This window comes from Ylistrum balloti, unplaced genomic scaffold, assembly GCF_031769215.1.
Source record: "Ylistrum balloti isolate Yb309-2 unplaced genomic scaffold, AGI_CSIRO_Ybal_v1 Utg369742, whole genome shotgun sequence".
Lineage (NCBI taxonomy): Eukaryota > Metazoa > Mollusca > Bivalvia > Pectinida > Pectinidae > Ylistrum > Ylistrum balloti.
The window spans coordinates 1339258-1358082 of NW_026781951.1; the positions used below are offsets into that span (position 1 = coordinate 1339258).

The following is an 18825-nucleotide window of genomic DNA, read 5'->3' on the forward strand; positions in this document are numbered from 1 at the left end:
ACATCAACGTTTACCTTCAATGACTACTTTAAGCTCCCCTGGCATGAACAGACATCAACTTTTACCTTCAATGACTACTTTAAGCTCCCCTGGCATGAACAGACATCAACTTTTACCTTCAATGACTACTTTAAGCTCCCCTGGCATGAACAGACATCAACTTTTACCTTCAATGACTACTTTAAGCTCCCCTGGCATGAACAGACATCAACCTTTACCTTCAATGACTACTTTAAGCTCCCCTGGCATGAACAGACATCAACGTTTACCTTCAATGACTACTTTAAGCTCCCCTGGCATGAACAGACATCAACTTTTACCTTCAATGACTACTTTAAGCTCCCCTGACATGAACAGACATCAACTTTTACCTTCAATGACTACTTTAAGCTCCCCTGGCATGAACAGACATCAACTTTTACCTTCAATGACTACTTTAAGCTCCCCTGGCATGAACAGACATCAACGTTTACCTTCAATGACTACTTTAAGCTCCCCTGGCATGAACAGACATCAACTTTTACCTTCAATGACTACTTTAAGCTCCCCTGGCATGAACAGACATCAACTTTTACCTTCAATGACTACTTTAAGCTCCCCTGACATGAACAGACATCAACGTTTACCTTCAATGACTACTTTAAGCTCCCCTGGCATGAACAGACATCAACGTTTACCTTCAATGACTACTTTAAGCTCCCCTGGCATGAACAGACATCAACTTTTACCTTCAATGACTACTTTAAGCTCCCCTGGCATGAACAGACATCAACTTTTACCTTCAATGACTTCTATTGAATAACCAAAAGGCTCACAGTGAAATTTGATAATAGACCTGTAGCATGCTGGGACGAAGGGCTACAAAATTTGTTGAAATGATTGACCTTAACCTACTGTCCATACCACAGGAGTTGAATATGTAAAATCTTCAAACAACCTCTCACCAAGCAAAAACCTCCGGATGCTGATATTGGACTAGTGGTATGCTGAAAATGGCCTTGGCCGACTTTCAAGGTCATAGTGGTCAGATAATTGTGCAATTGGTTCTAGAATTAATGATACTGGTAAGTTCCGACCTCTCATTTCTGTATTACTAGAATCTCTCCCAGTTGAATAATAGTCTCTTTTCATCTGCGATGATTTACAATTATAAATATCATGTCCTTGAATAATGTAATACATTTTAAATACATAATTAAGCAATCCTAGATAGTTCAAAATTTACCCCTGTTGTAAACTGATCCAGCTAGCCATGGTAAAGTGACCCTGTGACCTTTGATAACCTTTATATTGAACTTTGACAAAACTTTATATAAAAGGTAACCGATTACTTATTTCTGCTTGTTTTCATATACTGAGACTTTTTCTCTGGAGAAACATTGATGTCATCTGATAACACCTATGTATATATATATAATCATCCCTGCTGTCGTCTTCATTTCCTTCATTATGTTCTACTTTGCTGCTTTCTGCTACGTCCCCATATTCTTCTGTCCCATCCTCAGTAAGATCGATCGTCTCATTTTGACACACATTTCTTGGTGTTCATAATTTGTCACAACTTAATTTGCTATACGATATGGAAATGAAAAGTTTGGTTTTAACGTTAAAAAGAATTTAGGACCAGTACGATATGTGACCTTTGGTGACCTGTCTATTGACATGAACACCTGCAGTATAATCATAATTAAATTTATGCAACTTCCAATGATATATAGTTGTGAGGGTTTAACGCAATAACCGCAGCCAAGACTAATGATACCAGATTCATGTTCCTGAGATCTTTACATGTAAAAAGTGTTAGCAGGAAAGAGATAATGAACTCCCACTGGGTATCCGTGATAATTACCCGATCTAACGGTCACGTGATCAGGTAATCATTTAGCGGTAAGCCCTATAGGATCTTTGCTTCCTTTTTGACTCCTTGGATCTGACCTCGGGATTCATCAATCACAGTGAACGTCTTCGAGTACAGATCTAGGATTTCGGGTTAGAGGGATGCATGTTTAAAAATGTTTTCTGACATTGTGTGCTGTCCCAATTGTTTTCTTTATATCTACATAATATGATGAATATAATCGTGGATTACCCCTTCAGGAAGTTTCTGATCCTAAATATCCAAGTGAAGGGGATTTCCAGAGATGCAAATTGATGTGAGGATGATAGGGAAGTTTGATTGTTGTCATACTGATCTCATTGGCAAAGTTTGTTTTTCCCTGTGCAAATTAGGATGTGTAGATTAAGCTAAGGTTTTTACGAACGAAAGGTTTATTTCAGTCGCCGCTTACACCAGACTCCCTAACACCGTCTGTTTTTGATTCCCGTCGCCGCTTACACCAGACTCCCAACACCGTCTTCTTTGGATTCACATCGGTGGTTACATCGCCCAATGGAGTTTCGTCGCCATTTGTTATAAAGTTTCATCGCCGTCTGTTCTGGGGTGTGATCATCTGGAGTCTCATTGTCACTTGTTTGAGAAGTTCATCGCCACTTATGTTTCTCGTAGATGAGTGCCAACACCGTTAGTATTAATAAACATTGAAATACTTGATTGAAAAATACATTTTGGACATCTTTTTGATGAGCGTTTTCTTACAAATCATGGAGTTCAAATAACGCTACCTTCACAGCCGAGAAGACAGCGTATTACTTAAAGCGATGCTGCTGTCCTATGTTTTCTTGACAAACAGAAACAAAAGTGTGACTTATTTTGGGAAGTGAATGTAACATGTTGTTCTATGTTCCAAAGATTCAAAGACATAACGATAGCGCAGGATTTTTTTTTTATTATTATTGTTTCCTATATACATATATAATCAATGGTTAAACCGTAATACAGCGAATACTGAGACCACAGATGGTATAAAAACACTTACGCAATCACTTGATGAGGCAAACATTAGAATTGAATTTCAGAAACAAAACTTTTGTTTCTAATACATGCAGTGAGATACATATGGATTATCGCGTTTCTAACATATCGTGTCTGCTGTCGGATATTGTTACAACTTTGTTTAAATGATAATCACACCAATTCAGTCTTTAGGTCAAAAAATGTATGTATCAGATTACATGCTTTTTATAGTATGACTCCGTGGTAGCCTATGACGTCATGATGCTGATGATGTAAAAAAAAAAAAAACAAACTTGGTAATTACAGAAAAACGCCAAACGATTGAGATTACTGAACACACGACCACGCCTGTGTTAACGTTGTTTCACTGTGATAATAATTTCGACATACATGTAGCGATACAATCCATTAATTACTAATTAATCAATTATAAACCTCAGTATTTTTTTTCATTCATTATGTTCCGATCAAGGTGATCACATATGTTCACACAAAGGATCATATTTTCACTTTTTCCTATGATCCACATTCCCTATACATTACACTATTCACGAAGATTGATATTTTTCCGATAAACTTGAGCTTTTGCCTTTGTTGAGTTGTTGAATGGAATCAAACACCAATGCCTTGTTAATTTGCCCTCGTTTGTTCTCTACCTGCTGATTTTGTCGGGCTAACTTCCTTTTAAGTACTCCAATAATAACAAAGGTAACAATATTGACAGTAAGAAGTACAGATACAATAATGACGTAGATTTTCCTGTGATGCAGGTATTTTTTGAAATAGTCATGACGGAACCACGAATGATGATGATGATGATGTTTTTCTTCGCTGCGCATATACTTGTGTCTGCGACCATTCTCTGTAATATATAGAAACGTGGTGAGATATTACTTTTGTGTGGTATCTGTTTACACTGTGGACGAGTTTGTTACCAGGTGTAGTAAAATAACATTAATATCTGTTTACACTGTGGACGAGATTGTTACCAGGTGTAGTAATATAACATTTATATCTGTTTACATTGTGGACGAGTTTGTTACCAGGTGTAGTAATATAACATTTATATCTGTTTACATTGTGGACGAGTTTGTTACCAGGTGTAGTAATATAACATTTATATCTGTTTACATTGTGGACGAGTTTGTTACCAGGTGTAGTAATATAACATTTATATCTGTTTACACTGTGGACGAGATTGTTACCAGGTGTAGTAATATAACATTTATATCTGTTTACATTGTGGACGAGTTTGTTACCAGGTGTAGTAATATAACATTTATATCTGTTTACATTGTGGACGAGTTTGTTACCAGGTGTAGTAATATAACATTTATATCTGTTTACATTGTGGACGAGTTTGTTACCAGGTGTAGTAATATAACATTTATATCTGTTTACATTGTGGACGAGTTTGTTACCAGGTGTAGTAATATAACATTTATATCTGTTTACATTGTGGACGAGTTTGTTACCAATTGAAGGGATATTACGTTTATATCTGTTTACACTGTGGACGAGTTTGTCACCAGGTGAAGGCATGGAACGTTTATATCTGAATATAGATTCGTTTTGTTTTATATAGAACATTACGCTGTATTCCTTACTTTTCACCCCAGCAGTTAACCTTTTGAACTCATCTTCAGAGAAATTGAAATCTCCACACGTCGGAAATCCTTCGGGGACTGGATTCATGTCCGAGGTTTCTCCCTCCTGCAACAGGACGGCCATCCCGGAGATCTGGTGCATCTCAATGTGACAATGCATAAACCAGTATCCTTAGAATAGAATCGTGAAAGGAATTTGTACAAAACACACACAAAATGAACAGCACCTTTTCAATACATCTTATGACTTTAGGACAGTCGAGCCAAATGATTAAACTACATTATGCAGCTGTTTTGGCCTTCTAGGATTCGTCAGTAATAATAAGTGCCTAAATCTGAAGCATAGGAGACTGAGGAAAATTGAAATTGTTCGAAAGAAAAGTAAAAATCTAGATGGGTAGGTGCACTAGACCTATAATTTAATCAATTTCGTTAATTTATATATCTGATAATTTAAGAGACTGGAACGTATATCAGTCTCCAACAAACAAACAAACCCAACGCTGCACGTGCTCTCACATCGCATACACAGAAATGAAATGTCCTCAGCTGTTGATAGGACGTTAAACAATGCAAAATCAAACAAAATCTACACTAAGGATTACTGATAATGACTTTATGTAACGATGAATTTAGGGACAATTAATGAATCATCTTAGTCCTAACACTGAAAAAACAATGGCTGCTAACCTGGGTTATCGGACCGGATGCGCGTCACGACATATCCCTTCCTTGGTACTATGATTGTATCCTTCATTGGCGGGTTATCAAGATTAAGCCCTGGAACGTTCCCTTGTTGCCAAGAGGTATTTCTCCAGTGCGGATTGTTACAACTTTGAGTGTTACACAAAATATCCGTATTTTCTTCCGCAATCTTTCCAGTTTCCGGGACATAGGTAGGGTACACAGTTTTCAACACGTGGAAGTGATGGCCGTGCATGTGGACGGGATGTGCCATTCCAAAAACTGCATCGTCTAAAAATAGATTTGTTTCTTTGAATTGAAAGAGTTCCCGACAGTGACCATCATGAAACTGATTACAGGTTCTCTGTAAGATGATATTACCAAAAAACTGGTGGAGATGGATGGGTGGTGGTACACTGGTGGAGATTGATGGGTGGTACACTGGTGGAGATGGATGGGTGGTACACTGGTGGAGATTGATGAGTGGTACACCGGTGGAAATTGATGGGTGGTACACCGGTGGAGATGGATGGGTGGTACACCGGTGGAGATGGATGAGTGGTACACTGGTGGAGACTGATGGGTGATACACTGGTGGAGACTGATGGGTGGTACACTGGTGGAGATGGATGGGTGGTACACTGGTGGAGATGGATGTGTGATACACTGGTGGAGATTGATGGGTGGTACACTGATGGAGATTGATGGGTGGTATACTGGTGGAGATTGATGGGTGTAGACTGATGGAGATGGATGGGTGGTACAGTGGTGGAGATTGATGGGTGGTACACTGGTGGAGATGGATGGGTGGTACACTGGAGGAGATTGATGGGTGGTACAGTGGTGGAGATTGATGGGTGGTAGACTGGTGGAGATTGATTGATGGTACACCGGTGGAGATGGATGGGTGGTACACCGGTGGACGTTAATCTGTATTGGAGCTTGATGGGCGGTACACTGGTGGAGATTGATGGGCGGTACACTGATGGAGATTGATGGGTGGTACACCGGTGGAGATGGATGGGTGGTAGAATGGAGGAGATTGATGGGTGGTACACAGGTGAAGATTGATTGGTGGTACACCGGTGGAGATGGATGGGTGGTACACTGGTGGAGATTGATGGGTGGTACACTGGTGGAGATGGATGGGTGGTACACTGGTGGAGATTGATGGGTGGTACACTGGTGGAGATGGATGGGTGGTACACTGGTGGGTGGTACACTGGTGGAGATGGATGGGTGGTACACTGGTGGAGATTGATGGGTGGTACAGTGGTGGAGATTGATGGGTGGTACAGCGGTGGAGATTGATGGGTGGTACACTGATGGAGATTGATGGGTGGTACACTGGTGGAGATTGATGGGTGGTACAGCGGTGGAGATTGATGGGTGGTACACTGATGGAGATTGATGGGTGGTACACTGGTGGAGATGGATGGGTGGTACACTGATTGAGATTGATGGGTGGTACACTGATGGAGATTGATGGGTGGTACAGTGGTGGAGATTGATGGGTGGTACACTGGTGGAGATTGATGAGTGGTACACGGGTGGTGATTTATTGGTGGTATACTGATGGAGATTGATGGGTGGTACACTGGTGGTGATTTATTGGTGGTACACTGGTGGAGATGGATGAGTGGTACACTGGTGGAGATGAATGGGTGGTACATTGGTGGAGATGGATGGTAGGTACACTGGTGGAGATGGATGGGTGGTACACTGGAGGAGATGGGTGGGTGGTACACTGGTGGTGATGGATTGATGGTACATGGGTGGAGATGGATTGGTGGTACACTAGTGGAGATTGATGGGTGGTACACTGGTGGAGATTGATGGGTGGTACACTAGTGGAGATTGATGGGTGGTACACCGGAAGACGTTAATTAGTATTGGAAATTGATGGGTGGTACACTTGTAGAATGTAATCTGTAGTGGAGATTAATGAGTGGAACAGCTGCTTGTTGATTCTAACCTTGTTTGAGGGAGACCCACGTTACAATTCTTAGACGTTAACCTTTATTCAAGAAACTTGAATGAGGAAAAAATCTAAATGTTTTAAACTCTAACCTTGATTGAGGAAGACAACCTGTATAGTTTTGCCTAGGTCAATCTTGATTTTGTAGGAACAGTGACAGTTGTCACTACAGTCCTCATCGTCACAAGAGGCATGTGTGTCGTTCCCCGTTGGGTAGATCTACAAACGGATACTTCTCACAGTCAATCAATAGTAGACATATTAAGTAAGAAAGGAAAATGGACAAAATTAAATGATTTGATAAGTGATGAAAACAAAAACAAAACATTCAAACAAAAATAACACAAAACAAATTAACAAACTACCAAACCCTGTTGTTGACAAAACGGTTACCACGAATTTCTTGATCATTGCGTTAATTTACACCATCATTTGGTATTATGTAGTAGGAGCATATATGATGTAATTTAGGCACTATTCTAACGGTAGCATTGAGCTAGGCATTATTCTAGTGGTAACATTGAGCTAGGCATTATTCTAATGGTAACATTGAGCTAGGCATTATTCTAGTGGTAACATTGAGCTAGGCATTATTCTAGTGGTAACATTGAGCTAGGCATTATTCTAGTGGTAACATTGAGCTAGGCATTATTCTAATGGTAGCATTGACCTAGTAATTATTTTATTGGTAGCATTGACCTAGTAATTATTAGCACTGAGTGAGGAGTAGTTCTAATGACAACATCGAGTTAGGAATAATTCTAATGACTACATTTATTTTACCTGTGGTGGGGCCAAGAAAGGGATAAATATAGATATATGATGTACGTTACCTGTGGTGGGGTCAAGAAAGGGATAAATATAGATATATGATGTACGTTACCTGTGGTGGGGCGGAGAAAGGGATAAATATAGATATATGATGTACGTTACCTGTGGTGGGGCGGAGAAAGGGATAAATATAGATATATGATGTACGTTACCTGTGGTGGGGCGGAGAAAGGGATAAATATAGATATATGATGTTCGTTACCTGTGGTGGGGCGGAGAAGGGGATAAATGTAGTTATATAATGTACGTTACCTGTGGTGGGGCCAAGAAGGGGATAAATAAAGATATATGATATACGTTACCTGTGGTGGGGCCAAGAAAGGGATAAATATAGATATAAGATGTACGTTACCTGTGGTGGGGCGGAGAAAGGGATAAATATAGATATATGATGTACGTTACCTGTGGTGGGGCGGAGAAGGGGATAAATATAGATATATGATGTACGTTACCTGTGGTGGGGCGGAGAAGGGGATAAATATAGATATATGATGTACGTTACCTGTGGTGGGGCGGAGAAGGGGATAAATATAGATATATGATGTACGTTACCTGTGGTGGGGCGGAGAAGGGGATAAATATAGATATATGATGTACGTTACCTGTGAGAAGGGGATAAATATAGATATATAATGTACGTTACCTGTGGTGGGGCGGAGAAGGGGATAAATATAGATATATGATGTACGTTACCTGTGGTGGGGCGGAGAAGGGGATAAATATAGATATATGATGTACGTTACCTGTGGTGGGGCGGAGAAAGGGATAAATATAGATATATGATGTACGTTACCTGTGGTGGGGCGGAGAAGGGGATAAATATAGATATATGATGTACATTACCTGTGGTGGGGCGGAGAAAGGGATGTATTTATGACCATTCACGGAAGCAGTAAATGGGACATCCGCCCCGGCTGTAAATATACAAGAAAATATTTACACTGCAGAAAAAAAACGGTAAAAATTTGAACACATATTTTAAAAAAAGATATTTCACTTCAAAAATTAGACTGGCTCCTGTCATAAATTACATAACATGTATAACTAATTCCTGAAAAGAATTCTACTCACATGAAAAGTGGAAATTGACGAATATTTCATCGAATTCCTCTGTTGATTCAGCGGAAGGAACTGGATGAGATTCCATTTGTTCAGCAGTGGATTTTAAGTCTGATATGGGCATACATTCGCGGTTATAGTTGTCAGGAAACTGTCTGTAAATATCACCATAGTTTTACATTTATAGTCTACACTGTATCGTAATGCTGTATTTAGTCTACACTCTATCGTAATCCTGTATTGAGTTTACACTGAAGCGTAATCCTGTGTTAAGTCTACACTGTATCATAATCCTGTGTTAAGTCTACACTGTATCGTAATCCTGTAATTAGTCTACACTGTATCATAATCCTGTGTTAAGTCTACACTGTATCATAATCCTGTGTTAAGTCTACACTGTATCGTAATCCTGTGTTAAGTCTACACTGTATCATAATCCTGTGTTAAGTCTACACTGTATCGTAATGCTGTGTTAAATCTACACTGTATCATAATCCTGTGTTAAGTCTACACTGTATCGTAATCCTGTGTTAAGTCTACACTGTATCGTAATCCTGTGTTAAGTCTACACTGTATCGTAATCCTGTGTTAAGTCTACACTGTATCATAATCCTGTGTTAAGTCTACACTGTATCATAATCCTGTGTTAAGTCTACACTGTATCATAATCCTGTATTTTGTTTCCTCTTTTTCGAACTCTGTATATATGTTTGCAAGAAGATGTCTGTTGTTTGTTTTGGTAAATTAATCATGCATATCGACAAACCCCAAATCAGTTTGCCTCGTTTGAATCCATTTGAATAGTTGAAGGGTTCAGATTATACACGTGCCAGACATATAACAATTGCTAAGATGATCAGAGCAAGTGGAACTCCCCACTAAGATTTTGACATATTTTTCCGGATCACTTTGGATTTTCCTCCTCTTTTGAATAAAAAAAACTTAGGCTCTCACTAGGCATCAGTGACGAGTCATAGAAGGACGAAACTGCTGTGTGATGCAGAGGAGTTCCAGAAACCTCACTAGAGTGTCTAACTTAGCTAGTGCATGCTTACAGGATATGACGTCAGTAAGGAAATGCATCGAGAAAATTTCACAAGAAAATAATTATGATGTTTTTCTTCACGAAGGATGACGTTACTATGAAAAGGAAAAGGGAATATGTGTTCAAGGGACCTATCGCGATGGTTGTCTTCACGCGCTTTTGTCGACGTAGGCGGGGATAAGTATCTAGTGGTGGTCGAGGTGTTGAAGTACTTACCCAAATGGACAGTTTATCACCCGACACGGATCTTCTTTCGTACATTCTGCTCTCTCTGTGGTCGGCGGGTCATCGCTAGCATTCGAGTAATGGAGGATAGCAAACGCCTTACCCGGGACTACTTCCTGAAATTGTAATATCATGGCGGAGTAATACAATGTGGAGAAATACTGACAAACAAAGCATAACAGCGATGAATTCAGTTGACATGCTATTTTTCATCATATTTTCATATCAATATTGAGACAATAGAATCAGAATCGAGCTTACTTTGGGAACGCCAACGGAAAATGTGTAATTTACGAAACCTCTCTAACGCCAGTGACCTCTAACGTTTCCCTGGTAACGATACAACCTCTCTACTGGCAGTGACCTCTGACGTTTCCCTGGTAACGATACAACCTCTCTACTGACAGTGACCTGTAACTTTTCCTTGGTAACGATATAACCTCTCTACTGACAGTGACCTCTAATGTTTTGCCTGGTAACGATACAACCTCTCTACTAACAGTGACCTCTAACGTTTCCCTGGTAACGATACAACCTCTCTACTGGCAGTGACCTCTGACGTTTCCCTGGTAACAATACAACCTCTCTACTGACAGTGACCTGTAACTTTTCCTTGGTAATGATATAACCTCTCTACTGACTGTGACCTCTAATGTTTTGCCTGGTAACAATACAACCTCTCTACTGACAGTGACCTGTAACTTTTCCTTGGTAACGATACATCCTCTCTACTGGCACTGAACTCTAACGTCTCTCTGGTAACGATACAACCTCTCTACTGACAGTGACCTCTAACGTCTCTCTGGTAACGATACAACCTCTCTACTGACAGTGATATCTAACGTCTCTCTGGTAACGATACAACCTCTCTACTGACACTGACCATTAACGTCTCTCTGGTAACGATACAACCTCTCTGCTGACACTGACCATTAACGTCTCTCTGGTAACGATACAACCTCTCTACTGACAGTGACCTCTAACGCCTCTCTGGTAACGATACAACCTCTCTACTGACAGTGACCATTAACGTCTCTCTGGTAACGATACAACCTCTCTGCTGACAGTGACCTCTAACGTCTCTCTGGTAACGATACAACCTCTCTGCTGACAGTGACCTCTAACGTCTCTCTGGTAACGATACAACCTCTCTGCTGACAGTGACCTCTAACGTATCTCTGGTAACGATACAACCATTCAACCCTCATGTTGAAAATGATGTACCTCTCCGTTAGCAGTAGCCTCTAATGTTTCCCCTCGAATCCAGTAATTTTTCTGTTCTGCGCCTGCGTAGAGAACAATATCGACACGCTCTCCGGTATTAATAATGATCGACTCTGCCGCCGTTGTAATGACGTCATTTCCGTCCACTGCAATAACTTGTACATCGTGCTGTGAATAAGACAATTTAACTAAAAATACAAAACATGAGCGGGAAACATGCACAATGAAATTTTAAATCACTTCATTAAAGTGGTTTTATCAGTTTTATTTACTTTAGCAGTACTACCTCCCGCTTATCGCGTGGGATGTCGTTTGGTATTTTTAGAACGCCACAGGTTCTCGTCAGGATGCCACAGAGCTCTGTCAAGGGAAAACGATAGCTCAGTCAATTAGAATATTGGCCTTTGAAACATCAGATGAAGATCTGAGGTGAGAAGTTCGGCGCTCCCTACACACGGAGATTTGTGTTTCTCATGAAACTGAGAAACGGACAAGTCTTTGCTGACTTGGTATGCTTTGCAGTGATGTATACAAGAAAATCCGGTCCCAAATTGACTGGCTGTTCACAGGACGACAAACCCCATCAGAACGGCACAGAGTCCTGACAGAAATAATGAAGTGTATTTAAACTGATTTACAATAAAAGTGATTCAATAACGTGATAATTTAATACCTGATCAAAAGAAAACCGGAAGGCAAACAACATCCCGGCATTGACCAACCGGAACCGGTAGTAGGAGTTCCTCTTAACCTCGAAGGTCTCAAGAGGTAGCGCCTCGATGTCACCGTCGATTGAATTATGGAAGGTGTGGCCTAATTTGGTGATAAATAATATTTTACATAAGATGTTAAACTCATACTATATTTAACAAAGTGTGAAAAGAAAGAACTGACGTTAAATTATCGCGTGTGATGGAAATATCGATTTATATGAACACATCGATACTAACTCTTGGAAATTTGAACGCAAAAAAAAAATAAATAAAATCCCATATTAAGGAAACTTAACGACGGAAGATTGAACACAAAGCACAAAGCGCATTTATTGCAAAGGATTGTGGGACACCACAAAAATTCAAGGAGACAAAGAAGGAAGGAAAGCACTATTTTAAATTTTTTAAAAAGTTTTATAAGGATTAATTATCAATAATCAAACTTATATTCTACTTGATTTAGTTCGGGATAACGTCTGGTTGTTTGGTGTGTTTGTATGTAAAGCTGTTTGGTGTGTTTGTGTAGTAGGCTGTTTGGTGTGGTTGTATGGTAGGCTGTTTGGTGTGGTTGTATGGTAGGCTGTTTGGTGTGGTTGTATGGTAGGCTGTTTGGTGTGGTTGTATGGTAGGCTGTTTGGTGTGTTTGTGTGGTAGGCTGTTTGGTGTGGTTGTATGGTAGGCTATTTGGTGTGTTTTTGTGGTAGGCTGTTTGGTGTGGTTGTATGGTAGGCTGTTTGGTGTGTTTGTATGGTAGGCTGTTTGGTGTGGTTGTATGGTAGGCTATTTGGTGTGTTTGTATGTAAGGCTGTTTGGTGTGGTTGTATGGTAGGCTGTTTGGTGTGGTTGTATGGTAGGCTGTGTGGTGTGGTTGTATGTAAGGCTGTTTGATGTGTTGTATGGTAGGCTGTTTGGTGTGGTTGTATGGTAGGCTGTTTGGTGTGTTTGTATGTAAGGCTGTTTGGTGTGGTTGTATGTAAGGCTGTTTCGTGTGATTGTATGTAAGGCTGTTTTGTGTGGTTGTATGGTAGGCTGTTTGGTGTGGTTGTGTGGTTAGCTGTTTTTTTTTGTGTTTGCGTATTAGGCTGTTTGGTGTGGTTGTATGGTAGGCTGTTTGGTGTGGTTGTATGGTAGGCTGTTTGGTGTGGTTGTGTGTGAGGCTGTTTGGTGTGGTTGTATGGTAGGCTGTTTGGTGTGGTTGTGTGTGAGGCTGTTTGGTGTGGTTGTATGGTAGGCTGTTTGATGTGTTGTATGGTAGGCTGTTTGGTGTGGTTGTATGGTAGGCTGTTTGGTGTGGTTGTGTGTGAGGCTGTTTGGTGTGGTTGTATGGCAGGCTGTTTGATGTGTTGTATGGTAGGCTGTTTGGTGTTGTTGTATGGTAGGCTGTTTGGTGTGGATGTGTGTGAGGCTGTTTGGTGTGTTTGTATGTAAGGCTGTTTGGTGTTGTTGTATGGTAGGCTGTTTGGTGTGGTTGTATGGTAGGCTGTTTGGTATGTTTGTATGGTAGGCTGTTTGGTATGTTTGTATGGTAGGCTGTTTGGTGTGGTTGTATGGTAGACTGTTTGGTGTTTTTGTCCTATTGAATACAGGCTCACCTTTTCCATTAGATGCTATCTTTGAGTGTAACTCACCTTTTGTGGTTGCCATATGAGTAGCTGAAAATGTGGTGATTACCCACACCAGGTCCTGTCTGTACTTGCGTTGTAGGTGTAACATTGGGTAAAACTCACCTTCGTCACCAGGATTACCCATATGAGTAGCTGAAAATGTACATTGGATTACCTCAATCTACCAGGTCCTGTTACCTCATATCTTGTACCAGGTACCTTCACTACCATAAAGCAATACACCATTGGATTACCTCAATCTACCAGGTCCTGTTACCTCAATCTACCAGGTCCTCTTATCACCATTGGATTACCTCAATCTACCAGGTCCTGTTATCTCAATCTACCAGGTCCTCTTATCACCATTGGATTACCTCAATCTACCAGGTCCTGTTACCTCGGTTTGTACGTTTGTTACCTTCACTACCCCATAAAGCAATCTACCAGGTCCTGTTACCTCGGTTTGTACGTTTGTTACCTTCACTACCCCATAAAGCAATCTACCAGGTCCTGTTACCTCGGTTTGTACGTTTGTTACCCTCACTACCCCATAAAGCAATCTACCAGGTCCTGTTACCTCGGTTTGTACGTTTGTTACCTTCACTACCCCATAAAGCAATCTACCAGGTCCTGTTACCTCGGTTTGTACGATTGTTACCTTGACTACCCCATAAAGCAATCTACCAGGTCCTGTTACCTCGGTTTGTACGTTTGTTACCTTCACTACCCCATAAAGCAATCTACCAGGTCCTGTTACCTCGGTTTGTACGTTTGTTACCTTCACTACCCCATAAAGCAATCTACCAGGTCCTGTTACCTCGGTTTGTACGTTTGTTACCTTCACTACCCCATAAAGCAATCTACCAGGTCCTGTTACCTCGGTTTGTACGTTTGTTACCTTCACTACCCCATAAAGCAATCTACCAGGTCCTGTTACCTCGGTTTGTACGTTTGTTACCTTCACTACCCCATAAAGCAATCTACCAGGTCCTGTTACCTCGGTTTGTACGTTTGTTACCTTGACTACCCCATAAAGCAATCTACCAGGTCCTGTTACCTCGGTTTGTACGTTTGTTACCTTCACTACCCCATAAAGCAATCTACCAGGTCCTGTTACCTCGGTTTGTACGTTTGTTACCTTCACTACCCCATAAAGCAATCTACCAGGTCCTGTTACCTCGGTTTGTACGTTTGTTACCTTGACTACCCCATAAAGCAATCTACCAGGTCCTGTTACCTCGGTTTGTACGTTTGTTACCTTCACTACCCCATAAAGCAATCTACCAGGTCCTGTTACCTCGGTTTGTACGTTTGTTACCTTCACTACCCCATAAAGCAATCTACCAGGTCCTGTTACCTCGGTTTGTACGTTTGTTACCTTCACTACCCATAAAGCAATCTACCAGGTCCTGTTACCTCGGTTTGTACGTTTGTTACCTTCACTACCCCATAAAGCAATCTACCAGGTCCTGTTACCTCGGTTTGTACGTTTGTTACCTTCACTACCCCATAAAGCAATCTACCAGACAAATGTTTTGACATAAGCTTTTAAAATTTTCTTTGAGAAACGTGACTGTATACAAGGTGGGTAATGATAAGCTTGTATTTCAGCAAACTTCATTGGAAATAGAATATCCTTTTATGTCTTCTCATGATACAAATCGCTGCGGTCCTGAACAGTGTAAAATAAGTCTCCATTTTACAAAAACACATCTACTTGCCTCGTGAGACCCCAATCCAATTCCCTGTTGATTTCAATGGAATGGAACGGAAACCAATCGTGTAGAAATACAACGTAGTCCTTGTCAAATTCGTACTCGCCAATTCGATTTTTCTGTCAAATGTTAACACATTGATAGTTCAGTTAAATTTGTCGTCAGATGCTTCACCATTCACTGTATCGTTCGGATTGGTGGATTTTGTGCGGGTTTGTGTGCCAAATTATCAGCATTATAATATTATCAAAGACAGAGCTGGTTCTTTTCAAATATAAAATTCGGGAAAAAAATAAACAAAACAAAAACACAAAACAAAACAAAAAACTTACAAAAAAAAATTTTTTTTAAATAAAGAAAAAAGAAAAAACGAACCTCTGGCTCTGGCCTTGGTAAAACAATGAGAGCCCCGGCTAGACCGTCAGTACGCTCAACTCCCAGATGAGAATGATACCAGTGAGTTCCACGAGGATCGGCCATCCACCTACGTCATAAACACACACGTCACAGGTACAGGTCATAGGTCAAATGAATGGAAACTCTAGGATCCAAGATTGGAAAATGAAATGTGAATCTAAGGTAGCAGGAAACAGTTTATTTGCATTTTTCCTGAAATTTTTGGTCATGTTTGAAATATACAGGCATAGCAGATTGGTTATGAAAAATACATCATTACATGTATATATGTTTATAAACTACACAACCATTACATTAACAGTAGAGAGATGAAATTTGTGTAAAAAGAAAATTTCCTCTGATTTCTGACATTTGATTGTCATGGTTACCTACTGAAAAAATGCTAAAAATGCAAAAATACTGCTAATTCCAACCTAACACTACAACTTTCTAGAAGAAATTTAATTCTGAACACCTATCTTAAAATCAACAACACTGTCGTGGTAACAAAGTTCTTATATTTCAGCAAATTCCAACTCGGAAATCCTTCATAACATGACCACGTGTAAAGACTATGAAAAATTCACTTCCTGTAAAGCTAGATTTTGGTGCGTAGACAAAGATTCGAGACTGCCCAAATAGTAATCTCCAACACAAAGCTAAAATATTATTCCGAAAAAAATGAAACCCCACGTTATCCACTTTAACATGACAGGACCAATTTTAGAAAGGATTTATTTTTTCAATTTTAAATTAATTAAAACCTTTACAGTGGGGTAATCTAATGAACAAACTGTGTACTGCTACCTTAATATGATTATTAAAAAAAGTAGCTTTGCGATTTCATAATTTTGCAGTTGTTAAATTGTACAGAATAGAATTTAGAGTCTGAGACAAACGATTACAATCATTTTAATGAGGTCAAGGATATTTACAATTATATTTGTGTCAATATCAGAAGTTGTCCTAAATTTCAATACTTGAAGATGCTTACAATCTTAAAATTGTTCCAGTCAAAAGCAAGAAAACAACTTTTGTGACAAACTATCAATTTTCTTTTTGGTTTCACAAAATATTATTTTGGGAGTATACACACTTCGATTGTTATTCTATAAGGTAACGAATAGAATCGGCCGCTACTACAATGCTTCCATTTCAATTTGTTTGCTATGTTTTATTTATCTTTAAAGTAACAGCGATTCAAAACAGGCATCAATTCTGAATTTTATCATCAGCCAAGGGACATTCTACTGTTAGCATTTACAGTTTCAAATAGTTTAATATTATTGTACCACTATGTCAGTTTAAGAACCACAAGATGTCTTTTCTAAAAAAAGTATTCCGAAATTTAAAATATGACTGGTGAAACTGAAAACATGTTTATTTAATGAATTCATAGAAAAAAGAACCAAGATTATTCTTTCCTGTTACCACAAATATTCTCTGCTGTTACTCGATATCTTCTGTGTTGTTACCACGAAAGCTCTCTATGTTACTCGGTATCTACTGTGTTGTAACCACGAAAGCTCTATGCTGTTACTCGGTATCTTATGTGTTGTTACCTCGAAAGCTCTCTATGTTACTCGGTATCTTCTGTGTTGTTACCACGAAAGCTCTCTATGTTACTCGGTATCTTCTGTGTTGTTACCACGAAAGCTCTCTATATTACTCGGTATCTTCTGTGTTGTTACCACGAAAGCTCTCTATGTTACTCGGTATCTTCTGTGTTGTTACCACGAAAGTTCTCTATGTTACTCGGTATCTTCTGTGTTGTTACCACGAAAGCTCTCTATGTTACTCGGTATCTTCTGTGTTGTTACCACGAAAGATCTCTGCTGTTACTCGGAATCTTCTGTGTTGTTACCACGAATGCTCTCTATGTACTCGGTATCTTCTGTGTTGTTACCACGAAAGCTCTCTATGTTGCTCGGTATCTTCTGTGTTGTTACCACGAAAGCTCTCTATGTACTCGGTATCTTCTGTGTTGTTACCACGAAAGCTCTCTATGTTACTCGGTATCTTCTGTGTTGTTAACACGAAAGATCTCTGCTGTTACTCGGAATCTTCTGTGTTGTTACCACGAATGCTCTCTATGTACTCGGTATCTTCTGTGTTGTTACCACGAAAGTTCTCTATGGTACTCGGTATCTTCTGTGTTGTTACCACGAAAGCTCTGTGCTGTTACTCGGTATCTTCTGTCTTGTTACCACGAAAGATCTCTGCTGTTACTCGGAATCTACTGTGTTGTTACCACGAAAGCTCTCTATGTTACGCGGTAGCTTCTGTGTTGTTACCACGAAAGATCTCTATGTTACTCGGTATCTTCTGTGTTGTTACCACGAAAGTTCTCTATGTTACTCGGTATCTTCTGTGTTGTTACCACGAAAGCTCTCTATGTTACTCGGTATCTTCTGTGTTGTTACCACGAAAGATCTCTGCTGTTACTCGGTATCTTCTGTCTTGTTACCACGAAAGATCTCTGCTGTTACTCGGAATCTTCTGTGTTATTACCACGAAAGCTCTGTGCTGTTACTCGGTATCTTCTGTGTTGTTACCACGAAAGCTCTCTATGTTACTCGGTATCTTCTGTGTTGTTACCATGAAAGCTCTCTATGTTACTCGGTATCTTCTGTGTTGTTACCACGCAAGCTCTCTATGTTACTCGGTATCTTCTGTGTTGTTACCACGAAAGCTCTCTATGTTACTCGGTATCTTCTGTGTTGTTACCACGAAAGATCTCTGCTGTTACTCGGAATCTTCTGTGTTGTTACCACGAATGCTCTCTATGTACTCGGTATCTTCTGTGTTGTTACCACGAAAGCTCTCTATGTTGCTCGGTATCTTCTGTGTTGTTACCACGAAAGCTCTCTATGTACTCGGTATCTTCTGT

At 39.9% G+C, this 18825-nt stretch overlaps 1 protein-coding gene across 1 annotated transcript in view; it reads right to left on the reverse strand.

Annotated features, from left to right (window-relative positions):
• Positions 1-3402: 3402 nt before the first annotated feature.
• Positions 3403-18825, reverse strand: part of LOC132543181 (uncharacterized) — a 30366-nt gene continuing 14943 nt past the window's right edge. The window contains exons 4-16 of the mRNA XM_060206650.1: positions 15915-16023; positions 15542-15658; positions 15322-15343; positions 13849-13977; positions 12181-12320; positions 11508-11675; positions 10275-10399; positions 9026-9168; positions 8798-8868; positions 7216-7342; positions 5152-5436; positions 4462-4632; positions 3403-3716 (exon numbers count right to left, since the gene is read on the reverse strand). Coding sequence (XP_060062633.1) covers positions 3403-3716; positions 4462-4632; positions 5152-5436; positions 7216-7342; positions 8798-8868; positions 9026-9168; positions 10275-10399; positions 11508-11675; positions 12181-12320; positions 13849-13977; positions 15322-15343; positions 15542-15658; positions 15915-16023 — 1921 coding nt within the window. The remainder of the gene's footprint in view (positions 3717-4461; positions 4633-5151; positions 5437-7215; positions 7343-8797; positions 8869-9025; positions 9169-10274; positions 10400-11507; positions 11676-12180; positions 12321-13848; positions 13978-15321; positions 15344-15541; positions 15659-15914; positions 16024-18825) is intronic.